The sequence below is a fragment of the Helianthus annuus genome, chromosome 3 (genome assembly GCF_002127325.2).
Source record: "Helianthus annuus cultivar XRQ/B chromosome 3, HanXRQr2.0-SUNRISE, whole genome shotgun sequence".
Lineage (NCBI taxonomy): Eukaryota > Viridiplantae > Streptophyta > Magnoliopsida > Asterales > Asteraceae > Helianthus > Helianthus annuus.
In genome coordinates, this window is record NC_035435.2 from 25,157,164 (window position 1) to 25,169,499 (window position 12,336).

The 12,336-nt window shown below is 35.5% G+C and overlaps 1 protein-coding gene across 1 annotated transcript; it reads right to left on the reverse strand.

Annotated features, from left to right (window-relative positions):
• Positions 1-589: 589 nt before the first annotated feature.
• On the reverse strand, positions 590-2,255 carry LOC110931316 (ankyrin repeat-containing protein NPR4). Its single transcript, XM_022174715.2, has 3 exons — positions 2,093-2,255; positions 1,513-1,949; positions 590-1,434 (listed from the first exon to the last, which is right to left on the reverse strand). The coding sequence occupies exons 1-3, from the start codon at positions 2,193-2,195 to the stop codon at positions 787-789; spliced, it is 1,188 nt and encodes a 395-aa protein (XP_022030407.2). The 5' UTR covers positions 2,196-2,255; the 3' UTR covers positions 590-786.
• Positions 2,256-12,336: the final 10,081 nt, after the last annotated feature.

Sequence of the window (12,336 nt, forward strand, 5' to 3'; positions counted from 1 at the left end):
AGCCCAACATGCAGATCCAGCTGATGAAACAGGCGCAATGGGTCAACCCAAACGTGTGATCAAGATGCCCAACTATTATGAAGATTATGAAGTTTGAGTCGAAGAAAAGTCAAGAACCGTTTTCCTTTTATTTAGTGCATGTTTTCCTTAAATTTTGTGCATGATCCCACAATGATCGTGGAGATGGTGTTAGTTGTGTACTTCCTTTTTTTAGTTCTTTCCATGTTTAAGAACTTAAGTTGTTTTTGTTAATAATAAATATCCGAAAATTCTCCCATACGTGATAATGTGAATTCCTTTCTTCTGATTTTCTCTTGGCCAAGAAAATAAATAACTTGACCAACGGCTCCTAACCCGTTCCAATGCTTCTAAATTCTTCTGAACCATTTAGATAACCCGGCTAGTTTAAATTACCTTTAACAGTTATATCTTAGCATAGTTACATGACCTTTTATTAATAAGGCTAATTGTGTAGTGGTTGGATTCAAAGTACATGTAGTCAATATACAAATCCAAGAGTTTGAATTAAAGGCACACCAGGTAACATGTTGCAGTTCTCCTATTAAACTAGGATTTCATGCTTAAATCAAACAATGCATAAGAATGCACTTATTACACACTTAAAGGACAAATTCAAGAGTTTGAATTAAAGGCACACCAGGGAGCATGTTACAATATTCTTATAAACTAGGATTTAATGCTTAAATCAAACAATGCATAAGAATGCACTTATTACACACTTATAGGAAATACGATAAAATACATAATTTAAGATGCGTACTCTTTTCACTTACCAAAGAAGAACCGCATGTCATTGGGATCCAAATTACTGTTGTTATGGTTATCCTTGCCAAACATGGATATGTATGTCGATTGGAATAGGTCTATCATAAGGGGGACTTGTAGATAACAAAACACTGCAATCGGTAGGAAAGCTAATCCACATACGGGAACGAGCATCCACATTTTATCACGACAAAAGACAAGGAACAAGGTGGCTCCGAAGGCTACCATCATGGCAGCTGTAGAGATCAACAAGGCACAAAGGCCAATAATCAGCCGTCTTGGCAAACGGGATAGAAAACCTTCCTGAGCAAAACGAGCAGTGAGAGTTGATAAAAACAACAATAGTGCGGTAGTGGATGAGAATAGTGAGATTGCGTCTGATATTGCGAAGACAGTGAAAGCAGCTTCTTCCAAGAACATCGGGATACCAGTCTCTTGACGAGTTCCGCCCGGTACGGTAATGGCTGCAGCAAACACGATTGTGATAATCAATGTTGCAGTTATGCTGCAGGATTCCGCTACAGTTTTAATCCATTCTTCTCCTTCTTTCACTAAGTTCTGGTGTTCCTTTGTGAAGACCATTTCTGGTGTGTCATTAAAGATATTCACTTCAGTCATGCTTGCGGGATACACGATCTTCTTCACTTCCTATATAATTTAATGTTCATGCTACTATAGAAGTATAACAATTCTATAATTATGGAAAATAGTTTCTTTGGTGTGTACCTCACGCCATTGAAGCTCTCTTTGTAGTTGTAATGCGGCACCTGTTATAAGTTTGAGCTTATTTGAGGGAGCTAATCTCCCAGCCAAATGCAACATATTGTTATTAGAAGAGTCTTTCATTGTTCGATAAATACTCATACGATCCCCCCAGGAATAGATCAAGTTGTAGACTTTTTCTGAACGGTGTATTGTTGCTAACTGGATGATGTCATGACCATTTTTGTTTGTGCACCTGATTGCTTGAGGCCATATCTTTAAAATCCCATTAACAACTTCAGATGCATTTCGACATGCGGCCTCAAGAAATGGTCCTTCGTAAAAGGAATCATCCCTATCATTAAGGTGCTTTTCCTTAATTTTCATGCATACCAAGTCTAGAATCCTTTTTGCGTGGTCATATTCCTTCTTTTTCTTTTCCAAATTCCTGATGGGTGGAACTGCAAGATATAATAATAATAATAATAATAATATAAAGTTTAAAAGGGTATAATTTTTTTTATTAGATATATACTAAGTCCTAAAACATTGGAAGACAATACCATATGCTCTTTCTTATTAGAAGATCACCCAACACTCTTACCTATTGTCGATGCAACCTTCCACAATAGGTGATAAAGCATAGAGAACGGGTAAGAAACCATCAATAGGAGGAGGGGAATCAAAAGATAAATCAAATACACCATCGCTGTTGGAACTGCATGACCACAAAATATTTATTAGAAAGATGCGGTCACTTGTTGAGTTCAAATAAATTATGGTTAATCCAAGAGTTGTATCGATATGGTTATAAATAGCTTACCACGTAAAAAAAACAAGACAACGTCTTGAAACGAATCTTGACATCTTAAAATGGAAGACATGTCATCTTCCAGGAAAAACGATATGTCTTCTAATACATCAAACAACCTTTTACTCCTGTTGACTATCGCGTCACGTATATTTCCCGGATCTGAAAGAAAAAAAACAGTAAACACTCTTAGAAGAAAAAACGAAACTGGAAGCAAATAGTAGAGCAGGAAAAACTTACTTGGATATACAAGTGTTTCCTCATTGTCTAACCCACTCGGAAAGGTTCTAGCCATGGCCATGAGTACACTATTATCAGACGTAGCATATTCAGGGTTTTTGTCCATTAACTTCGATGCGAAATCTGCGAGGATATTTAAGAGACTAGATATATATATATATATATATATATATATATATATATATATATAAAACAATATAATATCAACCAAAGTGTAAAAAAATCATAAAACACTATAATGTTATTAACTTTGGCTACAAAGTCTATTTTCACTACAAAGTGTAAAAGGTCATATAACATTATAATATCAACCATAAAACATACTCAAAACCAACAAATAAAAAAGTGAAGATTACTAAAACACCATATTTATGGGTTTTGTGTTGTGTTTCGAATGATAAGGATTTGTTATCGAATGACTAACATTAGTGTGTTTTATGTTGGTTATCATGTTGTGTTTTATATTCATAGTTCTCCGATGGTGTGTTTGAAGTTTTTATAGACTGTTAGGGTTTGGATATTGTGTTTTAATGATCTTCACTATGTCATTTGTGGTTTTAAGTGTGATTTATGGCTAAAATTATAGTGTTTTATAACTTTGTACACTTTATAGAAAAAATAAACTTTGTAGCCGAACCCCACCTTAGTAATGTAATAAAATTAACATCCCTGTAAACAAATTTTACATCAGGCGTAAGTACGGACTCGACAATTTATTTTTGTTTTTATTTTTATTTTTACAAATGTGTTTATAACAATGATATCTACGTTTGTGTAAAAAATGGTAGCCCCAACTCCTCACGCGGAAAGTAGGAGTTCTCATTATTCTCACAACTAATGGTGTTTCTTATTTAAACCGAATCTTTTAAATATATATATATATAGGGTAAGGTTCATGCGAGAACCACCTTTATTGCGAGAACCAACGTGAACACAACCTAAAATAGCTAAAAAAACCTAACCCCCACCCCCCCCCCCCAAAAAAAAAAAAAAAACCTAACCCCCCCCCCCCCCTCCCCCAAGCTAAAGTGCTAAAAACTAAACCCCAAAAAAACCATAAAACACCACATTTTCAACCATAAAACACACTAAAAACCCATAAATAAAAAAGTGAAGATTACTAAAACGCCATATTTGTGGGTTTTGTATTGTGTTTTGTATGATAACGCTTTGATTAATGAATAACTAATATTAGTGTGTTTTATGTTGATTATCATGTTGTGTTTTATATTCATAGTTCTATAATGATGTGTTTGAAGTTTTTATGGAATGTTAGGGTTTGTATATTGTGTTTTATTGATCTTCATTCTCTTATTTGTGGGTTTTCAGTGTGTTTTATGGCTGAAATTATGGTTATCAGTGAATATATATATTGTGGAACACTAAAGATGTGGGATACGGGGAACACTCTTAAAAATTCAACTTAACATGTTAAAAATTATTTTTTTTTAGTTTTTTTCGACGCTTTTCCAAATAAATGTAGAAAAATTTTTAATTAAAAAAATCAAAAACGAAAAATATAATAGAAAATGTTTAAAAAACAGTTAACATAAAAATATCTTATAAAATTAACTTAACTTGTAAAAAATGCATTTTTTTAAATTTTTTAATCGCTTTTCCTATAAAAATGGGTAGAAACTATTCCACTAAAAATCATTTATGTAAAAATTTTTTAGCCTTTTTAACTATTTTTTATAATTTTTTTATATTTTTAGCTTTTAATTTTTTTTAAAAATGTTTTACATGTTTTTATAAGAAAAAGCGCCAAAAAATTAAAAATAATTCAAATTCAAAATTTCTTTTTACACTTGGCATTATTATTCGAAATAATGTTAGAAATTAATTTTACATACCTAAATTTACGTGAATTCGTAAATATATAAAATTTACACATGTGTAAGTTTGCCATTTACATATGTGTAAATTTGTTATATTTACACATGTGTTAAGAAGCTAACAAGAGTGATTTTAAGTAGAGAAATGAACTATTTGATGTTGTAAATTCTTTTTTTGATGTTATATTTTAATGAGAATGAGTTTGTAATAAGGGGGTGGGGGTTTAGGCTTTTGGTGGGAGGGTGAATTTAGGTTTTTGTAGGGTGGGGGTGGGGGGTTTAGGTTTTTGGGGGGGTGTCGGTGGGTGGATTAAGTGGTTTAGGCTTTCCGTATTAGTACGCACATGTGCAGTACATATTTTTTTATAAATAGTTGTCAAAAAAATTTTGTATGTTTTTTTGGCTTTTTTAGTTAGTTTTTTGGTTTTCTCATTTAAACTAGTTTTCTCATGATCCATCCCCTATATATATATATATATATATAGGGTAAGGTTATGCGAGAACCAACTTTAGGACGATAACAATGAGAACCAATGTGAACACAACCAAAATAAACTCAAAACAAACAATGAAACCCCACCCTACCACCACCCAAAAACCTAAACAACCCCCCCCCCCCTCTCCAAAAAAAAAAAAAAAAAAAAAAAAAAAAAAAAAAAAACCTAAACCATCCACCCTCACCGCACCTCCACCCAAGTTAAATACTAAAAACTAAACCTTAAAGCTAAACCCAAAACTAAATGTTAAAAATGTTTTTTAATAGTTAAATCACACCTTTTTATAAAAAAATTATTAACAAAGAGTTGCAGTTTTAATGGATTTTTTTTCTTTTTAAATGTGTTTTTTTAAGCTTTCTAAGTAGTTTTGGTTGTGTTCACCGTGGTTCTCGTAATAATGGTGGTTTCTAAATGATTTTCACCCTGTATATAAACCACTTCTATTCCCATCCCCGAATCCAAAAAAAGAACAAAAAAAAGGTATCTCTAGAGATTGAAATGGCAGAGGTAGCTGCTGTAACACAAATGCAACAAACATCTGTTGTTATTTCCTCACAACAGATGCAAACATCTCTATCTATCCAAACTTCTCACCCATTCTCACAAAAGAAGAGTGTTATAAGCACAGGGGAACCAAATCAAGAGGGATATATTTCTCTTGAATATGTCTATCAACCCACTCTCCCAGGGTTGCTTCTCTTTCCATTTCTCCACCCACAATTTTCCATATAATCCAACCATTGTTTTGATGCAATTGATTACACAACTTTGGAAACAATCAGTTTCTCCCAACAACAATCACAGGGAGTAAACCACAACAAGTACAACAAATCACAGGGAGTAAACCACAACAAGTGACTGAGCCAGAGTTAATATTGCTAACCCACAAAACAGAGGCGGCAACACCTCCTGTGTCTCAAGAGACACTTGCAAGTATTTCAAATGCGTCAGCTACTACAATTGTAGAGACAATAACCTCACAATTGGATAGTAGCTACACCATTAAGACCCCCTTGAAGGCAACAACTGTTGAGACAATAGTCTCTTTATCAGTTGGAAGTCCCCGGTACTAAGAAAATGGGGCACCTAGTTCAAAACGAGGTACAACCACCTCTGGTGGGAATCCAGATGATCTTATTAAATTAGGTCATGGGTTAAACTATCCTGACTTGATAGAGAGAGTCACCAAGTTAGAGTCATCAGTTGAAGAAATCAAAGAAATGATGAAAACTTTGGTACAAAAATCTAAAACTCCACCATCAAATGCAGATATTGCAAAAGAAATGTGGGTACATGTTCAACCATATTTACTCCTTCAAAAGCAGGTTGCAGAAGAAAAACATAACATGCGAGTAAAGTTGATTAGACAAATGGTGGATGCCAAGTACAAAGATACTTAGGCAGAAATTAAAGCCATCAAAGACTTTATCCTTGAAAACACAGATAAAACTCTCACTCTCCCTAAATATGAAGATGATGCCAAAAGGGGGAGGAATAATGCATGAGAAAGCTCCCACCTCTGGTCTAAAAAGCTATAAAAGGCCCGACATTGTTGCACTAAAATGGCAAGAAAAGAAGAACTTGCTAAAGTAGTAGAAAAAGAAAGAAGATGGATACAAGGGAAGCCAATGTGAAGATAACATTGTAAGAGATCATTGAAAGAAAGAAGATCCAAGATAATCAAGGTTCTTCAACCGATATTCCAGAAAACACTGCTGCAACAACTATCCAAACCACTGTCACATCTATCCAAACACCCACCACTATTGTCCAAACATTTGTTGCCACTACAAAAGTGAGAACATAGGTTACAACTACACTACTACCACCACCAACACACAAGTACCCTGAAGGACTCCTCATTCATAAAAGAAAACCAACAACACAACTTCCACAACCACCATATAAAACACAAACACTTCAAACCAGAACTAGGAGAACTAAATTCATTGTCCAAGATGATGATCAAGAAACTCCTGATGCATCACCTATCAAAACCACAACCACCATAACCCCATCTATCACATCTCAACCATCCACTACCACAACCACAACACTCACCATCACAACTCCACCTACAAAACTACCCACCACCATACTTGACCCACTGGAGTTAGAAAATGTATCAACAGAGATGCAATCTTTCTACTCCATAACTGACATCAGGTAACTTACCTTTCCATTCCTCAAAAGATATCAAAAGCCTAAAAATGTATAAGAGTAAACGGGCTGAAAGATAGTTGCTTTCAAAAGTAAAGGGAAAAGTTATAAGGAGGCTCAACAAATCATGCTTGCAGAGTTCACAAAGGCGAATAGACATGAAGATTTTGCAAATGGTGTTAGTCAAAAGTCTTCTCAAGGACCAGTAAACGGGCCAGATTTGTATGTATTAAAGCCCTTTCACACGAAAGAGCGTTTCATGCGAAAGGAGCCGTTAGCCCTCTCGCACGAGAGGAGCCCACTCGTCCCAGGTGGTTTCGGACGAATGGGCATTGCTTATAAGTATAGGACTTGGGCTCGTCATTTGACAATTTTTGGAGTTCCCAGAGGGGAAATGCTGGAGAAATTCCAACTTGTAAAAGATGTAAACTCTTTTGGTATGGTATGAATGAAGCAAGCATTCAACCTATGATTATTCTGCTTCTACTCCTTTCTTATCAATAACATTCTACCGAATTAGTTCTATCGGGGCCAAAACTCCGTCTAATCCCGCCAGATCCTGGAATCTCAGAGCTTGGTAACGTTAAACTTGATTTCATAATCAGTTTACCATAAAAAGATGTGACACCTCGAAAATTCGCGTACTATAACGTGCTGACACGTGTCATATGTATGAACGTGTGAAAGAATGTTTTGAAAGGACTAAAGTTGACAATCATGAAAAGTATGTGAATATACGAGTTCTAAATGTCCACAATGAATAAATATATTGTACATTAACCCTACATGATGCTCATACCCTTAAACGAATGATTCATGATCATACGGAGCTAATTATGAAAGAAAGTGAGAAGTTACAAACTACAGGGGTTAAATGTGTCAACATGTTTAAGTTATACCTCTGAGTGACCTTCTAGCAAACCCGAAGCTTTGTAACGGTAAATTATGCTCACTAGAATAAGTGAATAAAATTTCATAAAGTTTCGTTATCGTATGAGAAAGTTATGATCAAATTCGTACATAAGGGGTTAAAAGCGTCAACTTTGAAAGTTAAGATTTTTCGGTAATAACAAAGTAATCTAGGACTTAACATGATAGGTAAAAGGCTAGGGGCCCTTATAAGTAATTGGGGAGGGGTCAAAGTGCAAGAAACAAAGTTAAACTAACCTCTCGAAGAACCAAGGGCCAACCTACATTAATTGAAAAGATTTGTTTCTGAACAGAAGATCCAAGCGGACCGCGTAAGCCCAGGTAGACTTTCACGCGGGCCGCCTGAAGGGCCCAGATGCAGAAAAATGTGACAGCAGCCTGTTTGAGCTTCTAAACGACATTTATGGCCCTTAAACACTCCCAAGAGTTGCCTAAACATCCCCTAGACACTTAGGGACACTTGTTAGTAAGCTATGGTCAGTGGTAGACTTGTGTGTCAATATTTTGTGGTGATTAATTCACTATAAAAGGCCATGAAGTTGCAACCATTTGATCATTCACTTCTTGTGCAATTCTGGAGCTTTTGGGAGCTTAAGAGCAGACACAAGACCTTCCTAATCAAGCATAGGACTTCAGTAAGTTTGCTAATCCTTCCTTAGTTAAGTTTTCGCTTAGTTATAGCCTAGAAGTCAAACCGTCGTAATTAACGGTTGACTTAATGATTAATCACTATTGGTCCAGTGATTTGTTGAATCAAAGGTAGTTATAAGTTGGTAATCATGTGGGCTATAAACCCTTAAAAGGGCACCCTCTGATTCCCACTCTATCTAGGTCGAATGTCGGGTCAAAGTTGTTTATAAAAAGTCAACAGAAGCTAGATTTTCGATTTAACGCATAAGTAGCAATGTAGAAAGCGTATAACCTATTTTGTCACTCATATAGCTTGGTAATAAGTTTAAGAACTGATCCAAGCTTGTTGATCCGACAATTTATTGTTTAGACCCGGTTCGGAACCAAAAGTCGCAAAGCTTTGACTTTTGCTTTGACTTCAGTTCTGACCCGTTTTGGTATGATTTAGAAATACCTTAGAGCTTTGATTGGACCAGGTAACATGCTAGTATAACCCTCTGTGGTTATACATCATGGTTCTTTGGTTAACCTATTTATAAGCATGATTCCGTTAATCGCTCATATGTTGACCATTATGCCCTTTTCACCTTAAAGAGTGATTTTTGAAAATGTAAAAAAGTAGAAACCTTAGTCACTGATATATAAACTTGCACGCAAAGTTTGACATCAGTTTGAGGTGTAGTTTAGAAGTTATGCTCGTTAGCGTAAATTGAAAGCTTTATGTTAATTAAACGACATAATTAGCGTATGGTCTATCTAAGCCTACTTTTTGATATCAAACTTATTACCCACTGATGTAATATATTATTTTGGGATTTTTACAAATTTTTAATAAATTCTAGGCTGAGCATAACTTATAGTCGTAGGCTTAATCCGGTAATTGTCGGTTTTGCCCTTACGGGCCATAAAATGAGTTTTACATATCTAAACAACTCCAAACCTTTTGCTACTGATCACACATGATAATTAAATTATTTTAAGTCTTCTGGAATAATAAAAATATCAGCTTTAAGTATCAAACCCGGAAATGACTTCCAATCGCCTTATTAAGCATTTTTAACGCATAGTATGTACTAAAACCATTTTAAACATACAAGGGTTAATACCTACTGATGTTTGAGGCAAATTATAATATTTTAACAGTAAGCAAAAGTTGATAAACTCAGACTTCAGTTTTGAGCTTTTCGGCTTATGTGAAATTACCAAAATATCCCTACGGGGCATAGTTTGTGTTTAAATTCATTTCGGGCATAATGAAAGACATCTCACTGATATCACAACATATTTGAGGCATGATTAACTTAGGAGACCTGTATATAGCTCTCACGAATACCCGTCACGCTTATTACACGTACGGTTCGGTTTGTGTAACAAGTTTACATAAATTAGCCGAAACAAGTCAAACCTTAATGGTTTTGTCTCAAAATCCAGAATGTGTATGGAATACCCATAGTAAACAAGTCTCTGAACTTGTCAAGTTTAAATCACATTCTATCCGGTCTTCGCCTAATTATGCGTCCGAACCGTATATTTCTTTAAGACTAACCGGTCTAAGCTTAGGCTTAATTCAAGACCCGTTAGCATTCTAATTGGTTATTTATACCATCATTCCAGACTAGAGCCTTCCGGTAAATTGTACCTACGCTTACTTAAGTGAATACGGCTGAGTTATTATTCTTGATATTTAAGACAGGAGCTAGCTCAGGTAAATACTCTTAACTTATTTTCCCTATACGGGCTTGGGATACGGTATAATGATACCGCTTGGTCGGGTATTGAATATTTAATCGGATTGTGATTAAATTATTGAGGTAACCCGGTTTGATCTGTATTGTTTGAAATAAAAGCCTTTAGGGGTTAATGACCATGTCCCGGATATCCTTGACATCATTGTATTATAAAATGGCCACGTCTTAAGCACGGGGTGTAGGCATACACCTGACAGCTGTTTAAGTAATAACGGTATCTCACTCTCTTGTGGGCCTATACTTGTGGCGTGTCTGTTAATCTTGACTCGGTTTCTACATCGGGCCCTGAACATACAACGAACATGTAAATCTGTATACAAGATTATAAATATGATTGTCTCAAGTTATGAAAGATTAATTTTGCCTCTATGCATTTTAATCAAAGTGTCAAAAATAATTTGTGCCTGGTGCATCTAAATCAATTTTCCTAAACTCTTTTCAAATGATGTTTGAGGCATACAAGGGTTAATACCTACTGATGTTTGAGGCAAATTATAATATTTTAACAGTAAGCAAAAGTTGATAAACTCAGACTTCAGTTTTGAGCTTTTCGGCTTATGTGAAATTACCAAAATACCCCTACGGGGCATAGTTTGTGTTTAAATTCATTTCGGGCATAATGAAAGACATCTCACTGATATCACAACATATTTGAGGCATAATTAACTTAGGAGACCTGTATATGGCTCTCACGAATACCCGTCACGCTTATTACGCGTACGGTTCGGTTTGTGTAACAAGTTTACATAAATTAGCCGAAACAAGTCAAACCTTAATGGTTTTGTCTCAAAATCCAGAATGTGTATGGAATACCCATAGTAAACAAGTCTCTGAACTTGTCAAGTTTAAATCACATTCTATCCGGTCTTCGCCTAATTATGCGTCCGAACCATATATTTCTTTAAGACTAACCGGTATAAGCTTAGGCTTAATTAAAGACCCGTTAGCATTCTAATTGGTTATTTATACCATCATTCCAGACTAGAGCCTTCCGGTAAATTGTACCTACGCTTACTTAAGTGAATACGGCTGAGTTATTATTCTTGCTATTTAAGACATGAGCTAGCTCAGGTAAATACTCTTAACTTATTTTCCCTATACGGGCTTGGGATATGGTATAATGATACCGCTTGGTCGGGTATTGAATATTTAATCGGATTGTGATTAAATTATTGAGGTAACCCGGTTTGATCTGTATTGTTTGAAATAAAAGCCTTTAGGGGTTAATGACCATGTCCCGGATATCCTTGACATCATTGTATTATAAAATGGCCACGTCTTAAGCACGGGGTGTAGGCATACACCTGACAGCTGTTTAAGTAATAACGGGATCTCACTCTCTTGTGGGCCTATACTTGTGGCGTGTCTGTTAATCTTGACTCGGTTTCTACATCGGACCCTGAATGTACAACGAACATGTAAATCTGTATACAAGATTATAAATATGATTGTCTCAAGTTATGAAAGATTAATTTTGCCTCTATGCATTTTAATCAAAGTGTCAAAAATAATTTGTGCCTGGTGCATCTAAATCAATTTTCCTAAACTCTTTTCAAATGAGTCAGTTGAGTGTATTTACCAGTGAAAACTGACGTATTTTCAAAAGTCTAAGTGACAGGTACAAGTACGTAATAGGCTGGAAGCTGCTCAGGACGTTAATAAGGAATCTTGCAAGTTCTAGGCGTCTAAAGTCTGTAGAACAATGTTTATAGATCCGCCTGTGGATCCCTTACTTTCCGTTGTAATACTTGGATATTACTTTTATTTCGGATTGTAGTAGATATATCTTTTGCTTCCGCTGTGCATTTAAATATTGTGTGATTTGACTATACTGTTGCCAACTACGTCACGGTAATCCCCCACCGGGCCCACCGGTTGACACGTGGAAATTCGGGGTGTGACAGGTTGGTATCAGAGCGAACACTGAGTGAATTAAACACTAGCCCTTGTGTTTAATCTCAGTTACGCAATTGCACATTCTTGAGTCTAGACAAGAA